The 27,855-nt window shown below is 40.9% G+C and overlaps 2 protein-coding genes across 2 annotated transcripts in view; one reads left to right on the plus strand and one right to left on the minus strand.

Moving 5' to 3' along the window:
- slc12a5b (solute carrier family 12 member 5b) overlaps nucleotides 1-11,780 on the minus strand; it is a gene marked incomplete at both ends in the record, with an annotated part of 39,336 nt that extends 27,556 nt beyond the window's left edge. Inside the window, one exon of the mRNA XM_080031808.1 lies at nucleotides 11,726-11,780. Within this exon, the coding sequence (XP_079887934.1) occupies nucleotides 11,726-11,780 (55 nt within the window). The remainder of the gene's footprint in view (nucleotides 1-11,725) is intronic.
- A 12,714-nt stretch (nucleotides 11,781-24,494) lies between these two features.
- On the plus strand, nucleotides 24,495-25,642 carry LOC307252883 (putative G-protein coupled receptor 139; the record flags this gene model as incomplete). Its single annotated transcript, XM_080030707.1, has 2 exons — nucleotides 24,495-24,573; nucleotides 24,744-25,642. The coding sequence occupies 2 exons, from the start codon at nucleotides 24,495-24,497 to the stop codon at nucleotides 25,640-25,642; spliced, it is 978 nt and encodes a 325-aa protein (XP_079886833.1).
- Nucleotides 25,643-27,855: the final 2,213 nt, after the last annotated feature.

Raw genomic sequence — 27,855 nt, forward strand, 5'->3', positions numbered from 1 at the left:
TTGGGGCATCCTCAAACGGAAGATGGAGGAGCGTAAGGTCTCTAATATCCACGAGTGGAAGAGTATTCCAGTGGCAACCTGTGAAGCTCTGGTTGGATTCTTGCTGGAGGCAGTGCTAGAAAAATATAGTGGCCACACAAAATATTAACACTTTGGGCCCAATTTGGACATTTTCACTAAGGGATGTACTCACTTTTGTTGCCAGCACTTTTGACATTAATGGCTGTGTTTCGAGTTATTTTGAGGGGACAGTACATTTACACTGTTATACAAGCTGTACACTGACTACTTTACATTGTATCAAAGTGTAATTTCTTCAGTGTTGTCCTATGAAAAGATATAATGAAATATTTGAAGAAATGTGAGGGGTGTACTCACTTTTGTGAGATACGGTAAATAAAATGTCATGGATGAAAATAGTGTAATCTGCCCAGTGCCTATCATTCTTTACATTTAAGTACGGAACTCCACAAAGGTGTTGCTACAGCTATGTTCATAAAGTTTACAAGTGTTGAAAAATGTAATGTACCCTTCCTTTTCTCTTATGTGGTTAAACTAAGGTCACAGGAGTTTAAACTATCACCAAAGTGAGACATTTCTGATGCTGTTGCCGACTTTAGGAAAACTCCTCAGTCAGGTTGTCAATGATAAGATTAGGAAATGGACTCAACAGGAGGATTATATCAGCCCTAAATGAAACTATTGCCTCTGTCATCTGACAAGATACAATTGAAAGGTTGTTTACTGCTATCGACAGACTTGAAGGAACTATTGGAGTCACTGCAGCACTAGTCTCGCAAAGCCAGACCAAACTACAGCAAGTAGTAGGGTCTGGAAGCACTCTGTTTAGAGCCGTCTATTCGGGTGGGGAAACCGGGGAAACTGGGCTAGCCTGTTTGTATTTGTTTAAACCAATCACAATAATCTAGGGCGGGGCTAACCCCGGGAAGCAGCAGCGGTGTCCTGCAAAATAGTGCCGGGGGGGGGACTTATTTTGATGGAACGTCTTTACGTCCAGAGACTGTCAGAGAAATGGCTAAACCCGCAAACGCCACACAAAAACTATTAAAGACAAAAGGAATATACATAGTGTGTTGCTTTCTAACCAGCATGTCAAGACACCATACACTTTAGCCCCCGAGGAGCTCACGGGATAACTTAACCGGAGTTAACTAGCCACCCACGTAGTGTTATCTCTGGTAACATTATCATCGGCGGTTGAGAGGACGGCTACGGCGGTCGAGTAGAATTTTTAGCATTCGAGAACTTATGTCACCACCTCCTATCGCTGTAGTCAGAGCCGTAGTCCGTCTGTTTACAGGCAGAACAGGGTTTTGACGTTGTGAGCGCTACACCAACTGCAGCAAGTAGCCGTAAGAGTTGCTAGGTGATAGTGGAAGCCGTTGGAATCTTTCCCCGTCGCTAAAACACCGCTGCATAGTCCCTAATTCACCAAAGAAAGGGAACGGCGGATCTTAATCTAGCTGGTTATAAGGTCCGGTGCTCAATTCAAACCCCCACGCTTCATTTTCCAGAGTTTATGAGGGTATTTCTGCCCGGGGGTAGTTGTACAATGAAGTTGGACAGCTAGGCTAAGCTAGGATGCATCCCGGACCGCCGCCGCCAATATTATTATCCCGAAGTATCGCCACACTTTATATCTGTCTACAGTAATGTGACTTCTCACACCCTGTGTGTGTGTGTGTGTGTGTGTGTGTGAGAGAGAGAGCGCTGCACATAAGCACACGGGTTGACTGAGCGAATTGTTTCCGAATTTGAGGGGGATCACAATAGGGGAAAGCCAGCAACCGGGGGCTGCGTAGCTTTTCGACGCAAGCGAATAGACGCTGGCGGAAGTGGTCATGCCAGACTACTGCAGCACCAACTTTTGCTCTCCATCCAGACATGTTGCAACAGCCCAATGTCAAACATATTCTGTTGCACTAAATGGGCTAATTTCTAACTGCAGTCTTAGTACATACAAGGACGGATTAACATGACCACGGGCCCTGGACACAAACCAGTCATGGACCCCTACCAACACGCAAATACACGCACTAGCACACCGTGCAATCCACAATCACACACATTATAATGCAGTGCACGGCCTAGAGAGAGAAAGAGAGAGATAGAGCGAAATACAATTCTATAAAGTCTCTCTGGTGCTGCGCAAGAGAAAGAGATTCTTTGCGCAGAAGCCTACTAGACAGTTAGATTGGGGCAGAGACACCGACGATGCGAGCGCGCGCTAAGCGCGCGAGCAGATTTTTTTTGCCTTTGTAAGATCTCTGCGCCTGCTTTTTGGCCAACCCTTGCCCCCCTCGGAGCCTACACTCAATGTCTGAGCGAAGCAGCGCGTCACCCGGTGAAACGCTGTGTTGGTGTCGTTCACAGTGAGACAGACACACTCTGTGGTTTAAAACTAAATGATCACAGGGGATTCCTGCACGTTAACGGGTGTCGAGGGGACAGGCTCCGCGATCTGATTGCATGTCTCGAGCCTGGATACCCCTATCTCACTGCCGACTAACTGTAAAGTGAAACAACCGCCTCGCTCGTTACACTGGTACTGGTGCGTAAAGGGAACGCACAGTTGGCAAACTCTCCTCACTACAACTGCCACAGCAGAAAAGCCACTGTAGGTCGATCGCTGTACCGATTCGTGCCTCTGACACGTTGACTCGCAACACAATGAGTCGAGGCTTTGATTTCAGTGGGGATGTGGAGCTCTTTGGCCATTTCCCGTGCCTTTTTTTCTCTAGACACATCGTTCTCTATCCAAGCGCACACACGCTTGTCCCGGCCGAATATAAGACCCCGATTATAAAACAACCCGACTTTTTACGACCCATTCCCAGGGGGGAAACCCCCGTCAAAATGTTTTGATTAAAAAAAAAAATCAAGGGCCCCCCTATTGGCCAGGGCCCTGGACATGTGCCCACTTTGCCCATGCGGTAATCCGTCATTGAGTACATAATATCCCTCTAAACATTAAAATAATGCAACATTGTTTACAGCTAACAAACAGAAGTTAGAAGGACAGAAATCCATGAAGAAGAAGATGAAGAAGTATCCCTCAGCTTGTCAACAGATCTGGATGCGGCAAAATAACAAACCAAAAAACTGCAATTTTGTTCAATTTACACTTCTTCCTAGCACTCAGTTGTTGTTAAAATTTTACATCCAGCTAATGAGACCACCCAGAATCCTGTTTCACCACATGTGAACCAATACAACACGGCTTCTGCACCACAGCCAAGCCATGACTGTGGTGACAAGATGCCTTGTGATAAGCAGACATGTATGAATACAGAAAGCCTTGCCTAAACGCAGCAAGTGATTTGCAATAAAAAAAAGCAAGGCAAAAAACAAATGCTTGTGCCACTGGCACACTCTTGCAAAGATCGCTAGGACAGCAGGCGCTGGTGTTGTAAAAACACCACAGCTTTTGTCCATAAAGGCAGCTAATATCTAAACTGAAAGTTCCTTGTAGTCTAACTCCGCAGTTTAACCTCTGGTGAACATGCAAACACTGCATGATTTTAAAGTTTTTCTGAACTACTTAATTGTGCTTTGGAAATAGTGTCACACATTCATGCTTAAAATAAAAATTTAAGTATGGTAAGCGATCCTGGTATTGAATCCAGAAGGTCTGTACACCCCTCCACCACCCTACCAGATATCATGCCACTAAAAACTTAGAAAAACTTAAAGATAGGACATGACCCAACAACCAAAGCTAAATTGTTTGCAGGCAGGCTAACAACCAGTTTACCACATCAATCCTCTAAATTGTCCCACAATAAATTTAATCTCAGTTTATTTGCTACAGGTTATCTGGTGATGAAGATGAGCCAACAACATTACAGCCTTCACAGAGTGTTGTGACTCGACTGCTGAGGGAAAGTGATGAGGAGGAAAGGATTAGACCAAACTGTTTAATAATCTCTAAACTGAGACGAGGACTGGGTGATGTTTGACTTCAGTGGGAGGATTAGAGGAAAGCTTTATCACTATTCCCCACTTGTCTTTCTGCAGTTTAATCACTTTGCTCCTGTACCTCAAAGTGTAGGCCTTTGTAGTGTGATCATGTTCTTAGTAAGGCTTCAATCAAAGTCCGACTCAGTCATATCACCACCAGTATGTCACGATAAATCAATATCTGACACATGCATCTTACTAGAGAAATTAGAGCTTTGGATACTTTTCCAAATGCTTCAAATACCCATCTTTTCTTTTCTTTTTTATCAATGTATGTTTTATCAAATAACCATGGCTAATATGAGAAGTGTCACATGGTGATAATCTGCTTATCCACTAAGCTCCATCGACCTTTACTTCTACTTTTAACACGTTGTTTTGGTTGGTGGGAAATAAAACAGAGCTCAAAGAGAGTGAATATTGGACTTACAATCATCAGGTGGTCAGGAACACGACTCATAATGAAAGCTATAGTTGCTCTGTGTCTGCCGAATGTTTGAATAAGCAACTTCTGACAGATGTTAGATAGATAGATAGATAGATAGATAGATAGATAGATAGACAAGATACAGCTTGTTGTTTTGCTTCTAAGTAGTGACCAAATAAATTAATGCAGGCTTAAAGATAAATACTATATTTTGTCACACAAATCCCCTTTTTTGATTACTTTTAATCAAATAAAGATAAGGAAAAGGGCAATCAATTTGATAATACATTAAGATTATAGCATGCAATGTCTGCAGTGCAGTGATGAGACATTATCTACAGGAGGGTTGGAAAAAAATGGACTGCACATATACCTTAAATGTATCGAATTTGATTAATCTATATAACAAGACCTTCTTAATACAATTTCCACATTCTGACCATCTGAATATGTATTCAATTCAGTGTCTGAAACATTCTTCATGTAATGTCCAGACATTGAAGTGCAGGGACATCACGTCAGAGGATTATTGACCATCCCTGACATGATTTGTCTTTCTGTTAACCCCACTCTTTTTTTACCCTTGCATTACCCACTGAAGGTCAAAGGTAGCTCTGGATTGTACAGCCTATGAAACCTGTATTGGGATTTTTGGATCGGATACTGCAGCCAGTTTATTAATGCTTTAAATCAGCTACATACATCATACTGTAGATACATTGGTGTAATTACAAGGAGCAACATTAAAGTAAAGCAGCTTTACATATTGCAGCATTCCCCTGTGATGAGTTATTACCTGATGTCCATGTTGATTACAATTCAATCAATGAAACACAAACTGGACAGTTAGCCTGTTCATCAAACTCATGCTACAGACACACAATAAAACAAAGCTAAATGTTTAAGTATTGTTGTTGTGTTTATGACTGAGCTTTAAATAACTGCTGTTACCAGATTAATGTCAGTGCAATCATAGTAATGATGCTATGGTAATACTATAATACCAATAAGATTATTTCTTCTTCTTCTTTAGCGGACAGCTGTAACCCTGTATGGCAATAACAATGATTCCTCATCTGCAGTAGGAGGAGCAGTAGGTTTGTCATTGCATCAGTTATCCACCTTTTGTCAGGTGACAATTCTCTCAGTGAAATGACAATGTTGGACACTCTGCGTTAACGTATGGGCAATCAGACAAATTGATTCAAATACAAACACCAGTGGATGAGATGACAACATCTGGCGAGCAGATTAAGTCCATGTCAGCGGGCGATGGTTTGTGTCAGGGAGCGAGCAAGGTGCATACATTAGACTAACAAAGGCATTTTGGGAAATAAGCTTATTTCAAATCTTAGAATCGAAGATCAAAACCCTCTCATGCTAAATATGATGCTACAGCCAGGAAAGAGTTGGCTTAACTGATCACAAAGCCTGGAACAGAGGGGATATAGTTTGATCGCCATTGTTCGCAACCTACCAGAACCCCTAAAACTCACTAAGAAACAACTTTTTTTGCTTAACGTACAAAAAGAAATTGCCTGCCAAGAAATAGTCTGACACATGACACCTGTAATCAAACACAATTTATTTCTATCTGCTTTGCTTTCAGCCATTTGTCATTCACCATGGAGAAACAATTTAGATAAAAAATTCTGATGGTAGTCAATAAAGTGCACTGACCAATAAAGTTATTCACAACCAAGAGGTTGGGCCCCTCTAAAAGTCAGAAGATAAATTACGAGGGTTGACAAGATAACATTAAAAAGATGTGAAGAAGTAAAAGCCTTGTTTTGCTTCACTTTTTCTTCTTTTCTATTGAATTACTAAACAATTTGACCTTTCAGCTTCAGGCCTGTTCAAATTAAGCCAGAACAGTTTACACAGCAACGTGTAAATGACCATTTGACATGTATGGTCCCCTGAGGATGATTCCTTCTGAGTTCTACCATGGTTGACATTTGTGGTTAAGAATGAAATTTGCCACAGGAGGTCCCCAGAGTATACATTTGAATGTCCTTGGTGATCACTTGACTAGTATCATCTGGAGTTTTTTTGAATTGGGTTGTTATTAAAATATCTGTACAAATATTACATTCTAATAGAACGGACAATCATGTTCCCATCGGGATCATTTGTAGGCACTTTATTCCTGTGCTCGTTTTCATTATCTGTCTTAAAAAACAATAAAGTCTTTCTCCTTGCACACTGAGCTGTTTGTGGTCGAGCCATCGGCCGATAATGTGCGTTAGTTATTAGGGTTTGTATGATATTCATATGTTATGATATCTGTTTGCATGGATTTGCGTGCACATTTCATGCCAAACAACAATACAATTGTTGTGCCTACACAGAGTGTCTCATTTGAAATGTTGTAATGGGTTAATGCTGATGCCATAGTGCATTCCAAGAGACAAAGTCTAACGCATGTTTACATAAGTTTCTCTGTAGAGTACACCATCCCAGACCCCTGTGGAGGTCATAAACTAATTTAAGATGGGATAGTCCATTCTAAGAGGTTGGTTAATCCAACCAGACCTTTGGGGCAGGATGAAACTCTGTTTGAAGCCATTGTAAGTTGAAACCAGGCACCCTGATGTGTTTACCTTATCACATCTCTGTGACAAAGCTTCAAAGCTTTCTCTTCCTAAGGAAGGAAGAGCATTGTATTGGCTGGTTTGAATGTAAACACTGCTTGCTGATAAGACAACTAACTTCTGATTGGATGAGGATGCATTTGGACTGTTTTAATACAGGATGCAATACTCTCATCTTTGCCATTCGCCTTCGGCTTCCAGCCGTGATAGAAGGTACGAGATGCTTAAACCTGAGGCCTAGGAATAAGCAACCAAGTCCCAGTCTTTATTCTCGCTGGACGAGTTCATGGACTGCTTGAAACCTCTTCTTCTGTTTTCCCGGATTCGAGAGAGTTTCCTACAGAAACCGCTTCACCAGAGCTGAAGCACACCTCAACCTCTCCTCAAAACAGAACTACCCCACGCGCAAAGCGTGAGCAAAGACGCAGGATCCCTTCATCAAGACGCCTGCACTGCCCGTTCCACGGACCGGAGCCAGCCAGTGGACCCGCCGAGAAGGGAAGCCGCCTATCATTTATCATCTGGGCCGTTCCTACGCTGCCCCAGACACAGCGCCAGCAGAGAGCAAGGCCCGACGCAGAGGGAGTTCTCCGCTTCCTCCTCTCCTCCTTGCCTACGCTGCCCATCGGACCGCAGACAGCCCGCTATTGCCAAGAAGAGCTGCTGACACTCCTGCTTTCCTTCCCTTGGCATGGTGAGGCACGCTGCCCTTATCAGCTGAGCTGTTTCCACACCACTGTCTTCCACAAGACGCGCTCCTTCCGAGCGCAAGGCCCGACAAGCGGCCTCCTTTTTCTATCTTCATCTTCTCCAGCCGCCTTCAACCAATCATCGCTGGCCCAAGCGATTCACGTGAGGCTATTGTCTGGGCTAAGATAGTTATTTTATGTTGTTCATTAACTTGAAGTAAACGTAAGAGCTGACGAGCTCACTATTTCCTGATTTAAAGTAATTCTGACTCACTTGTGTTTTACATAAGTGTTTTTCGCTCACAGTGTTTTCTCCCGTTAACCGGGAATGCATTGATGTGTTTTTGTTGCTGTCACTCTTAAAGCCAGTGAGTTCTTTCCTTTTTATCAATTCAACTCAGTATATGCAAATGCGCATTTGCAGCCACTGTGTGATTGGAGGAAACAGCTCACTACGCGCTGGAGCTGCGGCTACTTTCTTTTGTTTCCTCTCTTTCTCATTTCTAACTACGCACATCACACACACACACTGACACTCGTGATTTTCCCCTCAAGTATTCTTAATGAATACATGAGTGTTGAGTTGCTGTAATTATAAAGTTAAGATTGCGTGAAGACAAAACCAAAGTCTCCCCGCATCATCCTTTATAATTCTTATGTGTTTGATTGAAGCAGTAGGTTACATACATGCTTTGCATGTTACTTCCCCTACTGATTAAAGGTAGAATATTCAACTTTTAGAAGTTGTCCACATTGCTATTAGCAATATATATTATAATTTCCTTGAAATTAATAATATTCTTGACTTTGACCAAATCTACCCCTTATGAATTCCCAACACAATATAACAGAATAAGATCCTCCAATGGCAGGACATTTTTTTCTCTTGCAAATATACAGTGCACATTAGACACATGTGTGGGTTCCCATTCTGTAATGCCCAATGAAAGAAATATACAGTACCTTGTGCAACTAGTGCTGCCACTGACAATTTTCATAATTTATTAATGTGCCAACTTGTTTCTAATTTAATCCATTTATTGTTTGAAATGTAAAATATATAGCCTATATATATATATATATATATATATATATATATATATATATATATATATATATATATATATATATATATATATATATATATATATATATATATATATATATATATATATATATATATATATATATATATATATATTTTAAGTGTGGGAAAAATGCAAACTTTTAAATTTGTACAACATTTAATTTTGTCTAAATGCCTGCAAATTGAATGATATTTCCATAGGCCTTGTGTGCACTCTGACTAAACAATCAGCACATAACTATTAAATTACTGGACATTTGAAGCCGTTTGCAATAAGCACAGCCCAAAGCCTTTTCCCTTCATGTAGAGTGATCTGTGTGTTAATACCAAATACTGCATGTGTGTGTGCATGCACCTCCAACCAAGGTTTCATCTCTATTAGCCCTCAGACGGGCAATTCCAGACCATCTGCACCTATAGATCGATCTGACTGACCATATTGACAAGGACAATGAGACGAGAGGCTGCGTCTGCAAAACTGCCATCGACTGTCTGTCAAATGTGCATTAGTTATGAGGGTTTATATTTTCTTTTTGCGTGGATTTGCTTGAACATTTGTTTTCATCCACCAGCTGTAATATTAAAATAAAATTGTCTCCCCTGACCCTGCATTACGCACACGCAGCCATTACATGCTTTTATATAAAAGCAGCCAAAAATTTGACATTGCCATGACCTTTGTTTATCTCCTGCACCAGCTGCTCCAGATGAAGCAAACAGCCTTTTGGTGGATACGCCGCCATTGTAAACTCTGTTCTGAGTGGATGGCTGATTTATCAACTATTTCCAGTTGCATTGTAGTTTGATTTATTGTACTATGAGCTCCCCCAGATATATTTTAGAACTCTAGTTTTAAGCTACATCTCATATTTGCATTGTTATAGATTCAACTGACGGACCGACAGAAATACAAAATAAGTCAAATGAGATCCACTTTGGCAGCACAAACATGCTACTTGCATAATAAAGCATCTGTAAGATTATACAAATATTCTGAAAATATGGCTTGAATTCATGTTGTACAAAATGCTTAATGATAAGGTATTCTTAACGGATACTCCATGAACATATTAAGGAAGTAACTGAAGACAGAGCTAAAAGGGTAGACACATCAATATTTAACTGAATAGGAAAGTCATTTACAAGAAGTCCATTGTTTTCTACAAAACAAACAAAAAATGAACTCAAGTGTTTTTAGGATCCAGTCTGTACCAGGATATAACACAATATTCCTCTTTTCAACTTGCAATCCCTACTGAGCTTGCAAAAGTGACAACATTTCCATTGCCCTCAGCTTTACTTTGTCTTAAGTGCTTATTATCAGTACATGTTAGCGTGCTAACAATCCAAGCTAAGATGGTAAACATAGTAAAAATCACACCTGCTTAACACATGTACGCATTGTTAATAATTTATCCAAAGCACCACTGTGAGTAAGTGCAGCTGTGCAGCATAACATTAACGTTGAAATTTTTCTAAAAATATCAATCTTGCAAAGTCAGGGTTGATTAATATTGTCATTCTCATGGATTAAATATGTTTCCATGTTGTGTTCAACTGAAGCAGGGTCATGCGGGAAACACATTCTTGGAATATTGTAGTAGACAAAACATACTAATTGTATGTTTTCTAGTCAATGTGCTGTCAAAGCATATCGTATACATGCAACATTATATCCTGATGCAAGCATTCATGTTATTGCAGGGAAATAACTTGTGCATGCTTCACAACTTTTTTTTTTAGAGTGTTTAGCTCGCAGTATGGCTGTGCAAATGATCTGTTCCTCTGTCATGGATTTGTCGATGTTATTAGAAACTCCAGTGCTTTATGACATTGCAAAATGACTGCGAACAAAGGCCTTTGTTACATCATCTGTTATGGAGTGTGCATGTTTTATAGGCAAGAAGTGTAATTAAACAGAACCATTTCACCCAAATGAGAGCAACCTCAAATCTCTATCACTATTGTGTTACATCATTTACAGCCATACAGCAATATACCAAAATAAAATTATCCAGTGTTTATCCAATACACATTAGATCTCAGTGCCGTGTCTGCGCTCCCATTCTGTGATTTGCAAGGGAAGAAAACTACCTTAGGCAACTAGTGCTGCCACTAACAATTTTCATTATTAATAAATCTGCCTATTTGTTTCTTAATTAAAATGTTAATTAAGTTGATCAAATGTTGAAAAAGTGCGGAAATAAATGCAAACTCGGTGCCAATTGACTTGTTTTGTCTAAACATATTCAAAAGAAAGACAGAAAATCCACATTTGAAAAATATTAAAAATTGAAGGTAACTATTTCTGGTTAAAAAGTTAATGAATGTTTTCCCAGATTCACTGCAGGGGGCTGGACTATGGAAACCTATATGTACCACATCTGAACCACATACTGCACCAAGATGTCAAATTAATTCATCCACTGATCAACAGCTCATTAAGAGAGAACAAAAGTAATATCATTGTCAGAGTTGGAGGTTGACATATGCAAACCCTAGGAGGTCCAATGCATGAGAGCCAAATGAAATGACGTGTTTTCGAGGAGAAGGGAGCATGACTGGAGCACATCCACTTGTTGTTTTCATTCTTTCAACATGTGGAAGATTAATACTCACATCTAATCAACCACATAAAACTGTAGCTGAAAGAGTTTGCAAGTTTTCTATGTCTGCCTATCTCCGTCTTTCTTAACGGAAACATTCTCCCTTGACATGTAATCTTTTTGATACCCTAACTCTCACAGATGTGAGAACCCACACTGATGCTCACACGCACACATACGCAATTGACACACCCTCCTCGTCCGCACACTGCTACACACACACACACTGCCCCCCCCCTCCACCACACACACACACGCACACACACACACACACACACACACACACACACACACACACACACACACACACACACACACAGTGGCAGGTTTTCGTCACTCACCTTGGCTGTTGGGTCCCCCCTCTCCCTCCTCGCAGCCCGTTATGTTGTTCTGCATCATCTCTCCTCCTCAGGCCGTGCACATCTCTTGGTGTGGTCCCTGAAGAAGGGCTCTGGGTGGGCTGCTGGAGCCAACAACAAGATGGGCTTGACTTCTGACTCTCACAGCCTCTTTCCTCTGGCCTCTGGTAGCTCAGTGGGGGGAAAAAAAGGGAAAGCAAAGCAATAGTTTATCCTCTTTTTTTACTTTTGTCTGTTGCCTGATAGCCAGTGTCTCTCTTCAGGGGGCGGATGCAGAGACTGAGAGAGGCTGCAGGGGAGAGTTGATGATGGTGCTCGGTGTCACTCACACGCACGCTCCTGGTTTCCCGTGCGCCTCTCGCCCCCAGTCAGTTTAAGTCTGATGACTACATTCATCATGTATTTCAGAAGGTATTATCCCTCCCTCCCTCCCTCCCCCCTCCTCTTTCTCTCTCCCTCATGCACGTTCATCATTATCCATCTCATCATGAGAGAGGGATGGATGAATGGATTGAGAGACAGAGGGAAAGCACGTCAGATGTACTGCCTCCTGAGATTCTGCATCTCCTTTGATGTTCTTTTCAGATGGAAGACGAGATTCCATTTCATTACGGCGTATTGATGCCTCTTTTGTTATCCCCCCCCCCCCCACCCGCTTCATTCTCTTTTTATATTTTCCTTCGTGGTCAGAGTCCATTATCTGTAGAAGGGCTGCAGGCTGCACTTGTATAATTCTGAACTTTAAATGCATGCCTCTCAACAGTAGCAGGCGCACACACACTGGTTGAACAGCCGTGGTTTGAGGGTTATTTTAGTCTTCTGGGAAAGAGTGTGGGAGAGACAATTTTTGGATTTTTTTTTATTTCATCACTGCTTTTTATTTTAAATCCTTATCTATATGATACAAACTGAGACAAGTAATAGGCTGCTCATAGTGGATTCATGGGCAGTGATGGAACCTGTAGTAGTTTTTAAACTTGTCCTCGTTTTCATACCATAAATCCCTTCATGCTGACTGTATTTCTAAATATTGGTGAGCATGTTGAAAATCCCATTACATTCCACACGGTAATCCACAGGGTTCAGTTCTTTGCCCAACTCCTCTTTCCATTATAAATGCTTCCACCAAGCCAAAATACACAACTACTCCGATTTAATATTTATATCTACAGTATGTGGACGACACACAACTTTACATTTTGTAAGCACCTAGTGATACCAATGGTTTAAAATCCTCAACAGGAAACTATAAAAAAATACTTTAGATCTTAACTAGAACTTTTGGGAATTGAAAGACTGCAAAATAAGTGTTAGGGTTACTAACACTCATCTGGGTTACCGATGCTGATTCTACAAGAGACAATATTACAAGTGGACAATGATTTGAACGATTTCAACATTATTGACTGTAACCGTAAGACTGGAATAGTTTCTGTCTGATTTCTGTCAGTAAATTATGATTATTGTATGGGGATGACCTAAAGGACATTGAGTGAAATTTCCATTTTTTAAGCAGGGTGACACAAGGCAGCTGAACAGAGGTGGTAAAAAATGATAGATTGTGACAAATGACAAATTAGAGAAATAAAGGACGTGTTAGAGCTAGTTGATTCGGCTGAGGGGACAATATGATTGTAGGAGAAAGGTGAGGAGAGGCTACAAGGTGAGGAAATGAAGTAAAAGATGGGCAATAAATAGAGACAAACAGATGTCTGTTAAAGACTGAAAAGCTTCGGGCTCGTCGATTATACAGTCTAGATTGGTGCATGTTTCATCGGTACTAAAGTTTAGAGAGCTCCACTAATCCACGCCACCTGCCTGCTGAAAAGATAGCGGGGCCAAAAACACAACTGGCATTTAATGGATGACAAGAGAGAAAAAAACTATAAGCCTTTTTTACAAACCATTAGTATGTGTATGCTTGACATTATGTAACAGTGAACTGTGTGCCCATTTCTGGTAAGATGATCTCTGAGTTTTGGCAGATGTTCAGTGACGTTATCCCTCTCTGACTGGCACCAGCTATAGGCTGCATCATTTTCACTTGTTTCATGCCCAATTTTCAGGCCTTTGAAATCTTAAACATCAGAATCAGAATCAGCTTTATTGGCCAGGTTTGCGTAAACAAACAAGGAATTTTACTTTGGCAACCATTTGCTCTCCAAGTACAACATTCATCATGAATTCTCAATCAGTAGACACTTGAGAAAGCCGTCATGTTCGAGTGACAGGGAGATGGAGGATGGAAAAGGAATACTAATGCAGGGAAGGAGAAATTTGCTGACACTGGTAGGTAGGGAGAGGGTCACAAGAGGGGCAGGGGCATTTTTTTTATGAAGGTAACGGGGCATTTTAGCCTATAGTGAAGGAGCACATTTAACAGAAGAAAGACATAAGACGGACAGGTTGTCAGATGTAAGATTATGGATTTGCATCAATAGCATAACGTTCGCAAGCTTTCTTTTACCGCTGTGTAAAAGGGGCGGCAGTGGCAAAGTGGGTAGGGAGTTCGCCTCTGGTGTGCAGGGTCGGAGGTTCGATCCCCCGTCTCCCCGCCACATGTCGAAGTGTCCCTGGGCAAGACACTGAACCCCGAATTGCCCCCGATAGTTAGCTTAGCCTACCCTGCGTGGTAGCTGCTGCTATCGGTGTGTGACTGGGTGAATGTGTACAAAACAATGTAAAGCGCTTTGTCTGTGATAAACGGAGATAAAGTGCTATATAAAACCATTTACCATTTAAAAGGCTCTCAAATTGGCTATGAAATTGTAAATACCAGATTCAAACCTGGGCAGGTTCCATAATAACTTGGTTAACAGTGTACAAGCTGTGACTCATGGCTGGCGGTTACTTACTTAAAAAAACCCTTCATGGAAAATTTCCATAAAATCCTATCTTGTACTTTCTGCTGTATCTCTAGCTACTCCGTGATCAGCGCCACTTAGAGATCAAAATTCTTCCTGTAACTTAAATAATGATCTCAGTGTTTATCATCATAATCGTCCTCTACCTCGATGCAGTGGCACCAATTCTGCATTAAATCATTGCAAGATCAAGAAGGTGCAACAATATGACATAGTTAAAAGAGTTCCAGTCAAACCTTACATTTTTAAAATGTGCTGGAAAATGCGTTACTATATATACCGTATGGCTGCACGTACATATAGCATGCGTGTGGTGACACTCACCATTCCCTTGCCCTGTCAGTGAGTGTCGGATGGTGGCTGGGCTTTGATTGGCAGAGAGCCTGAGAGCCATCTTCATCTGGGCCAAGCGGCTTTAGCTCTTAACCCATGGGCACCAGCCTCCCTCCCTCCTCGCCTGTCTGCCTGCTGCTGCTGTTGCTGCTGCACATGTGGCTCCGGATACTACTGCACACACAGGCATTCACACCTGTGTTGGTATTCAAAAGCATGCAAGCACGCAAACAAGTTAGCTCCAAAGAAAGCTTTGCAAACACTCAATTACACACACACACAAACATGCACACAGACACAAAGCACATCGGAGGCAACTTCCAGTTTCCCCTAATCCTGCAGATTAAGGCCACGTAGCGCTGGATTGAAATCCACTTTTTCTATTTTCCCAATGAAGGGCAGGGCCTGTTCTGTGAGTAACAGTTGTTTATATAGCTCCGGACACCGGTATGACAACCCACCTTTGTCCCACCTATTACGATGACTTTTATATTCACACAAGAAATTAAAAAATATCAGGATTGAGCCCACGATTGATCAGCGCAGTTTTATCAAATTACACAAAAGAGGTTTTGTTAAACACTCAGTGCTCAGTTCAAATATCAACAAGCTTTCTCTAGAATCTTTAACTCCACCTCTAACCCATTTCTTTAAACATATTGCCAACATATCAGTAAATAAAATCAAAATACAGTAACAGTACACAACTGCTAATGTTAATTTGATGTGTTCTGTAGAGCAAAATACAAACATGCAAGCCTTTCACATGGATCATAGCCTATTAAAAGCCATATGAAATGTTCACTTTGGGAGTGACACGTGTTTTTTTATCTGTTAGTTGCTTGTAACATGTCTTTATCTCAATTTTAAATATCCTTTTTGGCGACCAATCGAAACGTGTTCTCAAACTAATCAGAGTCATATCAGACTGACTCGGGGTTCTGTGTGGGATCAGCTGTCCAAGGAACGGACTCTCCCCTGCTGCTAGTGCCTCGTATCAGCATTGATTCATCGCCCAGCAGGACAGTACTTTCTACTCTCACACCTGTTCACTCTCTATATCAGAAGGTGACAAAGTGCAACATGCAAACGTCCTTTTACTTCCTACAGGGGCAGTTAGTTTCATCATTATTGGCAACGCTGTCCTGGGAGTTTTAAGATTTACAACTGATATGGGGCCCTGGGAGCCGTCTGAAGAGGAGGAGGGATGAGAGATAGAGCTGTTTTCAATTTGCCCCCAAACTGAACTCTGAAGGACCTGCAAGGACAGGTCTCCAATCCCAAGCATTTAGCCTATAACAACAGGGAGAGAAATATATACCCTGCCCCTGCCACCTGCCAGCTTCTTATGCTCCCATCTACCCTTGGCCCCAGCCCTAAGAGAAATGCAGCTATAAGCACAGATAGAGGGGGATTACTAGGCATTGGTCAATAATATAAACCTGTCCCTTTTTTCCTCTAAGATACATTTAACATAATTTCTAATTTTTTTTTGTGTACTCTCTGAAATGGAATTAGTCTGACATTTTGGGAAATTGGTTTCTTGAGTTGGATGAGAAAATTGATACTTCTTTTGTGTCTGTCCAACAAATATGAAGCTAAAGCCAGTAAAAGTACAACATTTTTTGTATCTTTCAGCCCCTCAAAAGTGACCTCATTAACATGTTGAGTGTTAAAACAACATGTGGAGTTTGTATGGGAGGTTGTATGTTGTATATATATACTGTACAGTATATGATTTGGGCTCTGGGATATCTTGGGCGAGGACCAGGAGCAGTAACTTCCTGAAATCTTGTTGTCGAATGAGCGTGTTTCCTCAATTTTTTATGTTGCATGAAAGTATCCTCTTGTAATTCTCTGCTTCTCCGCTTCACATACCTTCTTAGCTTTGTGTCTATTCAGTTTCTAGTTTAAAGTGATTTTCTACCGTCAAATAAACCCTGTGTATCAAATGTAAATAACACAGAAGCAAGCAAAGCCAGCATATTGGAGTGATGTTGTTCCGTCAATATGCCGCAAACTCTGAGTAAAAGGGGCTCATGATTCACAACAGGGTCTATCAGTGTAGCCCTTACTGTATTTCATCAGAAATTACAGCTCAATGTCTTCTAGGTCTTCCTCCACACATCCAGTCTCACTGCTTCTCTTCTCCCTCCAACAACCTGTCTTCCTATTTTTGAGCTTTCCCTATACTGCATATACAGTATGTTCACTACAGTTTTTCTCTATTGCTAAAACACAAAACCCAGTACTCTAAACCAAATGACCAGTTGCCTAAACACATTTAGTAAAACTACCCCCCATTTGCCACAACCAGAAACACAATTCACCTGTAGACACTGTTCACAAAACCCATCCCCTTTTTCTCAAAACTCTAAACACATTTTGCCTTGCTAAAACACATTTTGTATATATCTCTGCTCCAATATGCATTGTGAAGCTCATGTGATGCAAAATGCCACCCACAGTCAGCAAAACTTGAACACAATGAACATACCTGGTGTCATTCTGTAAACACAACGACTCGTAATTGAAAACACAAGTTGCAAATGATGTGACCACACCTATATAAGTCAGTGCAGTTTGCTGAAGGTTACAAACAAAAATGGATGATCAAGGCAGAAGAAGAGGAGTTTGTGTCTGAGGAGGGAGAGGAGCAGGTCAAGAAGGGAGAGGAGCAGGCCAAGGAGGGAGAGGAGCAGGTCAAGGAGGGAGAGGAGCAAGTCAAGGAGGGAGAGGAGCAGGTCAAGGAGGGAGAGGAGCAGGTCAAGGAGGGAGAGGAGCAGGTCAAGGAGGGAGAGGAGCAGGTCAAGGAGGGAGAGGAGCAGGTCAAGGAGGGAGAGGAGCAGGTCAAGGAGGGAGAGGAGCAGGTCAAGGAGGGAGAGGAGCAGGTCAAGGAGGGAGAGGAGCAGGTCAAGGAGGGAGAGGAGCAGGTCAAGGAGGGAGAGGAGCAGGCCAAGGAGGGAGAGGAGCAGGTCAAAGAGGAGCAGGCCAAGGAGGGAGAGGAGCGGGCCGAGGAGTGGGCCAAAGAGGGCGAAAAGCAGTCCAAAAGGAGCAGGCCAAGGAGGGAGAGGAGAAGGAGGGCGAGCAAGACAACGCATTTTCATTACAGATGAAATGAGAGCAACAGTCATTGACCACGTCATTGTACACTGCATGACAATGACCGAAGTGCGACATACCAGGGCATTCTTCCCACGTTGTTTGGCTATGGACAATATTGCCTGTGATGTTGATGAGGTCCTGTGGCCCGACCCAGCCCAACGACGTGATGCCGCCCAATGATTTCAGTTTAAGGTTTGACAGTAATCATTTCGTGGAAGATTTAAACCTGCAAATAAGATCTTGGCCAGTCGGCAATGGATCATTAGCATTTAGCTCCTACTTTGGTCTCCTCCAATGCCTGACGAAAATATCTGGCTCTTTGGCTGCTTCACCAGCTACTTGCCAACTGTGTATGACAACGCTAACATTTAGTTCTGAGCAGTTAATGTTCAGTGTGTTTTTTGGTGGGGGGCTTTTTCCCAGGAAACAGCTGCAGTATGCTTTTATGGTGTTGTCCTCTGAAAGACCTCAGTTTTATCTTGGCCATTGTGATTTGACAAGACCGTTGGGGTTCAATAAAGCTGGGTCGTTAAGGGGTGGGAATTTGGGAGGGATGGATACATTAAAAGTATGGATTGCAAACAGGCGGTAATAAAGGTGCTACAAAATCTCTGTTTAAAGAAAGAAAATACTTTGTTCTGTGACTTCCAATTATTCAATGATTGTGAGAATGCACTTTTATTTATATCACAACACTATAATTAGAGGTATGATGAAAACTAAAGCAGTAGTGTGTCTCGCTTGGTGAAATGTTCACTCGTGACACATGGACAGAGATGTTTTCCCCTTTAATTTAAATAAATAATTGAACTGTTCTAGATATTTTATATATAATGAATATATTTGATTTCTGCTATTTGAATTGTTTTTAACATAGTCATAAAAATGACATAATCTGATGTGAGAAGAAGTTGGATCACAAGCAACAGCTGAAAGATGACAGTAATCATCTGGAACAGATCATTATATCCACTCACGTGTTGTAGAGCCATATGGATATAGTTACATGATAATATACAGATGTGTCCTCAAATAACTTTCCATTTATCACAAACGTATGCAATAAGCCCCCTAAAAGTATCCTGAATTGATCTGCCGTTTCATCATGAATTATTTATTTTTCAGTCTCTAGTCAAAGTGGTTAGGCAGTTTTTGCTCAGGGAAAATGTCAAATGGTGTAATCCTTTCTAGCAGTGCAATCCTCTCAGCACGATGACGTACTGTAGCTTGAATGATGAGATCAGTGACTGACAGCAGCCTTTTCTGAACTCACCCTGTGTATCCTAAACCTCAGGGGGCCCCGCCAGTAGTGTAGCTCAGCTGAATAATAGGCAGCAGGTATTGCTTCTTCAACCTGGAGCAGTGGCAAGCCCTGCTTACTTTTTCACCTGTCACTTCAAATCAAATTTGACATTTTTTTTTAGAAAAAGCCCCCCCAAAAATCCGATAATTGCTAATTCATTGTCTTTTCTTGATTATTATTAACCAATTCAAATAAATACCTGTACACTATGGCACATACACAGCTATAGCTATAACCATTACAATAGCTACAATAAAAACATCACTGTGAGGCTCAGAGTGTTTTACATGAGGTTAAAACTCAAACTGTGCCCCGAAATATTCCTACATTGACTTCGCTGACACAGATCTTGCCCACCATGGCTTCTTATTACATTTTAGTGCAGGCGTTTCTGTTTTTGACATTTTATCTGTTACGTTTTCCTGCTTTGCTGCTGCTAACCAACAGATGGCGACACAGACTGTGGTTCTGGTAGTTCCCTGGCTAATCAATGTTTAAATGTTAAATCTCTTTCATTGGTGTGTAACCATTCAGTCGACTATGTGCTGAATCCTAGACATATTTCATACTACATTTCTTGTTGTCACCTTGTGTTCTTGTCAAATTATTTTCAAAGACTCCAACAGGATTATCATTGTCTCTTGTTGACGTCTGCCTCCAGGGAATTCTTGCCTTGATGTTTTCAACACCAAGGTGTTTTCATTTGGGAGGATTGTAGAACACTGGTTTTACTGGTTACATTCCTTTTTGTAATTTTTATGAACCACATTAGCAGCTCAAAAACACTACCAGAGGCTTACCTAATTCTATTGAAAACATGTTGCTGGTGAAGGCAGACCAGAAACAGATTAACCTTATTTCCTGTGATTACAGTACATCAAAATGTATGTATTTTCATCACAGCTAAAGGAACTGCATGGAACATTTATTATTGATGCAGGATGACCTCAGTGATCCTGACATAAGCTCAAAAGAAGCAATGCCACGCAACCGTTACATAATTAGAAAGTATGTTATCTAAACTGATGGAAGTTGAAATTATTATTTTTAAGGAGGAGGCAACATAACCTATTAGACATGTTAAAGTCATAAAGGAATACCTCAAAAACTGATATTGTTCATTGGAAGTTTATTTAACGATTAGCAGGTGGGTCACATTTTAAATATTGGAGGCATATGGATTTTAAATGGACCACAGATTTATGTGGCACCGTTCCTGTTGGGATAACAACACAATTACACCATACAACCAACATCATTCATTAACAGGTTGGTGGTATGACGCAAATACAGATTTCATAAATGTTTAAAAAGATCTCTGATAATGACAGGCTTACAGCATTATGTAACCTCTCACAGTCATATTTTGTGCAGTGTTGTTGCCACAGCATCAGTAAACTCGGATTTCCTCAAAGGGTGGTTGGCTGCAGGGAGGAGCAAAGACCCCTGCTGTATGTTGTAAATAGGGCCAGAACGCTGTGGGGTAGTTTTGGGAAAAAAGCCAGAACATGTGAAGCATTTGATGACCCTTCATGCAGCCTACATGAAATCCTCTCCAGATGAGCCCTCTTCTCTTCCTCTATAAAAGTCAGACCATGGAGCCCTGGATTCCAGGACAACACAGCTCATTCTAAATCGGACCCATACCTCCACTGTGAAATTCCTCAGCACCCTACAAAATAGAATGGGTAACACTTTACAATAAGGTACACAAAAAAAGAGTAGTTACCCTTTTACCCTTTTAACTCTCAGTTCTTTTAAAACGAGTCTGAAGACTTTTTTGTTTCCATTTTAACCTGCAATTTTTTTTTTTGCTTCTTTTATTCGCTTTTAAATGTTTTATAATATGTTTTATGTATTCTAATCTTGCTCCTGTAAAGCACTTTGAGTGGCCTTGTGTCTGAATTGTGCTATATAAATAAACTTGCCTTGCCTTTTAAAAAGGGTAGTTTACCTTTTAAAAAGGTTAGTTTATCATTTTAAAAGGTAAGTTTACCTTTTAAAAAGGTAAGTTTACCATTTAAAAAGGTAAGTTTACCTTTTAAAAAGGTAAGTTTACCATTTAAAAAGGTAAGTTTACCTTTTTTGAAAAGGTTAGTTTACCTTTTAAAAAGGTAAGTTCACCTTTCAAAAAAGGTTAGTTTACCTTTTAAAAAGGTAAGTTTACCTTTTTAAAATGTTAGTTTACCTTTTTAAAAGGTTTATTTTTCATTGGAAGTTTATTTAACGATTAGCAGGTGGGTCACATTTTAAATATTGGAGGCATATGGATTTTAAATGGACCACAGATTTATGTGGCACCGTTCCTGTTGGGATAACAACACAATTACACCATACAACCAACATCATTCATTAACAGGTTGGTGGTATGACGCAAATACAGATTTCATAAATGTTTAAAAAGATCTCTGATAATGACAGGCTTACAGCATTATGTAACCTCTCACAGTCATATTTTGTGCAGTGTTGTTGCCATAGCATCAGTAAACTCGGATTTCCTCAGAGGGTGGTTGGCTGCAGGGAGGAGCAAAGACCCCTGCTATATGTTGTAAATAGGGCCAGAACGCTGTGGGGTAGTTTTGGGGGAAAAGCCAGAACATGTGAAGCATTTGATGACCCTTCATGCAGCCTCATACATGAAATCCTCTCCAGATGAGCCCTCTTCTCTTCCTCCAGTGTTGGGAAAGTTCAGTTCACACACTATAAAATTAACTAGTTCAGTTCATAGTTCATAATTCAAAATTCTGAACTAAGTTCACAGTTCAAAAATGAACTAGTTCATAGTTCTTTTTTTCAATATGTTGCTGCAGGCTATTATTTTTCTAAATAATTGCCACATTCCATATAGAACCACAGACAGAAATTATTTCAATAACATTCAGTCCACACTAGAAGCCAGCTGCAGCTTTTACCCCTACAGTATATTCTCAAAAACATGAGGGAAAAGTTGCTGTTTGAATGGTCTTTTTAATGAAGAATTATTCAAACAAAAACGGTTAAGGTGCAAAAGTTTTTCCATTTTTATAATTTTCCAAACCTGGAAACAATGAAAATTCATTCAAAGAAAGCAATACTGAAAAATATACCAGGCAGGTTCTACTGTACAAACAAATTAGCCTACAACTTAAAATAGTAAAACCCTCAAGGAGACCATTCTAAACTGCAGTATAGGGCATACTGTTAACAACAAAGTCCAGAAGATGTGTTGACATTAGGGCTGTCAAGCGATTAAAAAAATTAACCTAATTAATTACAGGCTCTGTGATTAATTAATCTAAATTAATCGCACACTTTAGCAGTTTGCTAAAACCTGGTACAATGCATCTCTCCTCTTGTTCCAAACAAGGTTAATGTTTCTTTTGTACATTGTCCCTGTTCAAATAAAGTCATAATAATAACTTATATGACACTTTTATACCTGTTTATAAACAACTGTAGGCCTATAGGCTACCGTTCGTCTCTCTCTCTCTCTCTCTCTCCGTCTCTCGTAACTTCTGTCTCATGGTAAGCCCATAACATAGAGCCCTCGGCCCCTTTCCCCTGCTTCTTTCTTTACTCTTTAATCCCGTGCGGGCCGTGTCCGCAAGATACAGGTGCAGCTACGCTATCATCTCACCTCTTTTGCACCGGGTCAAAGGGCAATATAGAAGTGCGATTAATCTGCGTTAATTTTTTTAATCGCGTTAATTTTTCTGTGATTAATTAATCGAAATTAACACGTTAATTTGACAGCCCTAGTTGACATACTTATTAACACAAACACAATCTGAGGTAGGTAACAATCATACGAAGAAGAGGTAGAACCTGAGGCTAGGTCCATGGTCTGAGTCATGGGTCTGAGTAAGCGCTGCTGCATTCATTTGTTTTAGGTTGCGTTCCGAATCGCATACTTTCTACTATATAGTATGTAGAAAAAAGATTTAGGATGTCCCGATTCTTGTGGCCAGATTTAGGATGGTTAGAAGTACCCGGATGTCCTACTTCATGCGGCCAAGATTGTTAGTGTTGAAAAGTGCATCCTATTTGGGCAATTCTGACCCACAATCCAATGCGCATGTGAAGTGACGTCACATCGACGAAGCCTCCATATGAAAACAAACGGGGATGCGACGGATATAAAAGCAAGAGGCAAGATCAAGGCGCAATGTTATGATGAAATAAGAGAGTAAAGTATGTCCCAATAGTATGCCTACTGCATCCTAACTAGATTCTTTTTATCGTCAGATGTAGTATGTAGAATAGAAAAAAGAAAGAGTATGCGATTCGGAACGCAACCTTACTTTTTTTCCCGCGGTGTTTCGCATTTTGATGACGCAGCGGCGGTGCGACGCTGTGGTGGCATGTGTTGCCAGATTGGGTGTTTTTCAGCTACATATTAAGGGCTGTTTACGATGTCTTTTAGCGGGGGTTTTCTATGGAAATCTGGCACTCGATGAACGATTGAACGACTGTAAGAGCGCCGTTCACAAACGCCAGAATGAACGCGTTCGCAAAAACGTTCATGAGGCAGAAATACATACGTTCAGTTCACGTTCGCCCCCAATATGAACGAGTTCATGAATGAACGTTCATTGAACGCGTTCAGGCACAACACTGTCTTCCTCTATAAAAGTCAGACCTTGGAGCCCTGGATTCCAGGACAACATAGCTCATTCTAAATCGGACCCATACCTCCACTGTGAAATTCCTCAGCACCCTACAAAATACACCATTTCGGTGCTCGGGCCTAATATACCGACCGACTAAGTGAAAAGGGTCACTCCTAGGGATGAACCTACAGAGACTTAACATGATATACTACAGCTCCCCTTGGATTCATTGAGCTTCATAATGAGTTTCACCTCATTGTTTAGCCGTCTAGCCCACAACTTGTCTGCTTTGGTTGATTAACTCTTGCTGGTCTCATTGTGTTGTTTACTTTTGTAAAATTCTTAAAACCCATGCGCTTTACGTTTGCACACTGTCATAAATCCCCTTTAATCATCAACACTCGACACACCGACTGTTGACACGCTGTCATGGTTTGTGTGTTAAGATCAGGTGGGAGTGACCTTACTGTATGTGCCTAAGCAATATGTGCATATTGAGCAAAGAGGTTTTATTTGACGTTGCTGCAGTCGTGGTACCATCTGTGGTGTGAGAGGATATGAGCCTTCAAAAGAAACACTGGATGGTGACGCTACAGGCAGTTTTCTACCCTGCTCTGGCAGCTGTGGGTATCCCGTGTAAGTAACCTACATCAAAACTCAATGTCAGAGTTGGCAGATCTTATACCAAAGTACAAATCTGTTGAATGACTTCTAGAAATTATCCTGTTGATTTTATTGAAGCTGTGAAGTGGTGATGGCATTTGCTAATAGCGAGAGGCTTTTAATGATACAAATCTTTTCTTTAGCCAACATCATCACTCTCCTGATTATATGGAGGAGGAACTGCATGCTCTCCAGGTCGAGTACATTGTACTTAATGGCCATCTCTGTGGCGGACAACCTTGTTCTGATCTTTATTGTGGTTCTTGAGCTTTCTCTTGAGTACCACCAACAGGAGCCCTTTTGGAGTTACAAGCCATGGTGTAACCTGAGGGACATTTTTACCTACGGCGCATACAATGCCTCGACATGGCTGGTGGTTGTGTTCACAGTGGAACGCTTCGTCGCCATCCACACGTGGAAACTGAAAAATACAATCTGCACTCCGAGGTGCGCAGCATGGACTATAACATCAGTTTTCGTCTTCAGTCATCTTTTTGCCATTCCTTACTACTGGTCTAATGCCTCGGTCTACGACAACAACCAGACCAGATGTATATACAGACCGGAGGCTCCGTCTCATTTCATTCACACCATGGTTTGGTTTCAAACGTTGCAGGCCTACATATTCCCCTTCAACATCATTCTCACACTTAATGGGCTGACTCTGCGCCTGATCTCGCTCAGCAATCGGGTTCACACCACTGCTAATTTGACTTCCAGGGTTCCCAAAGTCATGCCCTTACTGCGCTCCAGGAAGAGAAAATCTGTGGTGCTTCTGGTGACAGTGTCCATGACTTTTGTGATGCTGTCCATCACCCGTGCAGCAACTCAAATCATCCTCCGCACTCACATGTACACTTTGGATCGTAATGATTATAACCTCTGTATAAATATAGCAGCAGACACTGGCACCATGCTGAGCCTAAGTAATGCAGCTGTCAACATGTACCTGTATGTATGCACCCAGTCCAAGTTTCGCCAGGAGTTCCTTACTTGTGTCAGACAGGTGTCTCTCTCCTGCAAAAGAAAACTCTTGACATAAAAAAAAACTTGGTTTCTTTAATAAAAACATTTACTGACACATAGTCTTCGAGGAAGTTTGTACATGCACTTTCCAGGTGTCTGGCAGCAGAGGTAATTATCTGATGGCAGTCATAACCAGTTAATGACTGTTTAACTCTGCAGACAACAATGCCTTTAATTGAACTGTGACTCCATAAAACTCAATTTCATTTTCTTTATTACTGTGTTTTTACTCATTCTGATCCCTCTATTAAAGAAGTGAGATAGCTTTTCCTCAATGTCAACAATCCTGACACACATCCCCACTGTTTACATGGCAGTTTAAATTTCAGAATTAATTTCCTGCATTTGGTGTCTGCACCCAGAGCAAACAAACAAGAAGCCTCCACTTGACAGCCAACGTCATTGCTGTGCCGAAAGGCCTATTTCACAGCAGATAGAGAACATGGATTTGGTTCATTTTATTATTTTACTTATACTTATACAGCTGTGCTTTTTCTACTGAGACATGGCAACATATTTGCTGTGACAAAGGTATCTTGTCACAGGAACCGAGTTCAGTGCACCAGACAAGCAGCCAGCTTCAGGGAAATAACTGAGCTAAATCAGTTTGACAGAGATAAAATCTATTGTGTTAAAATGAGGGTATTTCCAGGGAAGGAAATGCAGTGGACTTATGCGATTTACGGGTAGCACTTGTGGGTCACTTCCTGAAGGGACAGAAGTTAAGTTAGTTAACCAATGTCACGTCAATTTATGTATATGGCATAATAGTAATTTGACTCAGGGGGCTTCTAATCTTTTATACATAGTCACCCTCTGTCCTTAGACCCCTAGACTGCGATAAGGATAAAGGGGAATAAAACTCGCCCCCAAAATACTTAAATGGCGACAAACTGGAGAAAAAATTACTCGCTGGGTGAGAAACAGAGGGCTGATCACTGTGTCATGCACAACGGACAGACATGTACATTTGTAATTAAGAATGGTGGTGGGATCTCCTTTTCAAATGTTTAGGCCTATCTGCTATTGGCTAAAATAAGTTAAATGGTGATAGAACAGAGGACATTCTCCCTAACCCATGAAAAACAAGAATACAATACTGACATCGTGTTGGTACAAGCATTATTTACAATTTCAACTTCAATTGTACACCATTATTTTACATATCCCACGACAAAGTGGGATATTAGAAAAATAATTATATTTCTTAAAAGGTATGTTTGGCCTCTCCAAGTGTTTGAGTCCAATTTTTCTTTTTCTCAGACAGATTTACCTTTCTCTTTGCTTATTGATCAGTAGCTATTTAGCTTTTACTGTTAGCCTTTAGGAAGTTAGCAGCAACAAAAGGATTTGGGCTGCAGGAGAACTGCACTCCATTGGCTAAGCCTGCCCAGTTGCCTCAGCTGTCCAGGCTGGCCACACAGTTTTAGGTGAATAAAGGTCACAGTTGAGGTTAACAAGGATATGTCACGAGATACTATCAAGTTCCATTTATTTCATTTTCTAAGTTATTCATTTATTTAAATAACTTCACAATCAGCACCCCACTCCACTTGGTCTCAGCAATAGCCCACACCCACCAAGAGTAAAGTAAATCGGATGAATGGTTGGCAAGAAACTCGAAGGACAGACAAACGGAGAGACAGACAGACAGACAGACAGACAGACACACACACACACACAGGCGTCTTCCTTCACAATCAAATTATAAATAATATCATTATAGTGGTAGGTACACTGAAATGGATTGATCTTTTAAGATGACGTAGATTTTTTATGTATTTATATGCTAAAGTTCCAAATAACCACGTGCACTGCTAAGGACTTGAAATAGAATTGTTTTGTTAACTGTGTATAATTTCATTAGCCACTTTGCCTTTTGGCTGTACATGAACCTGGGAAAAGCAAAACTTTTAATACAATAGTTCACTTTTATTGTAATCACTATTAAACTGCCAAAGCTTTATTTGCATTGATAGGAACATTATTGTCCATCACATTAGGTGTCCATTACATGGATATAGATATATTTGACCTGCCTTCTGACCCTACAAGATCCAAGACAAACAGCCAGCCTTTACTTCGCTGTTGCTCTTGGAGGACTGTATATAACAACAGGCCTCACTCACAGCAGCTCACCAAAGTAAAAACCTACTTGGCAATAAAGTTGATTCTCAATCTGACTTTATTTTGTTGATTTAATAGATCCAAACTATTATGGTTTCTCTT

Source organism: Ammodytes marinus (assembly GCF_949987685.1).
Source record: "Ammodytes marinus genome assembly, chromosome: 7".
Classification (NCBI taxonomy): domain Eukaryota; kingdom Metazoa; phylum Chordata; class Actinopteri; order Uranoscopiformes; family Ammodytidae; genus Ammodytes; species Ammodytes marinus.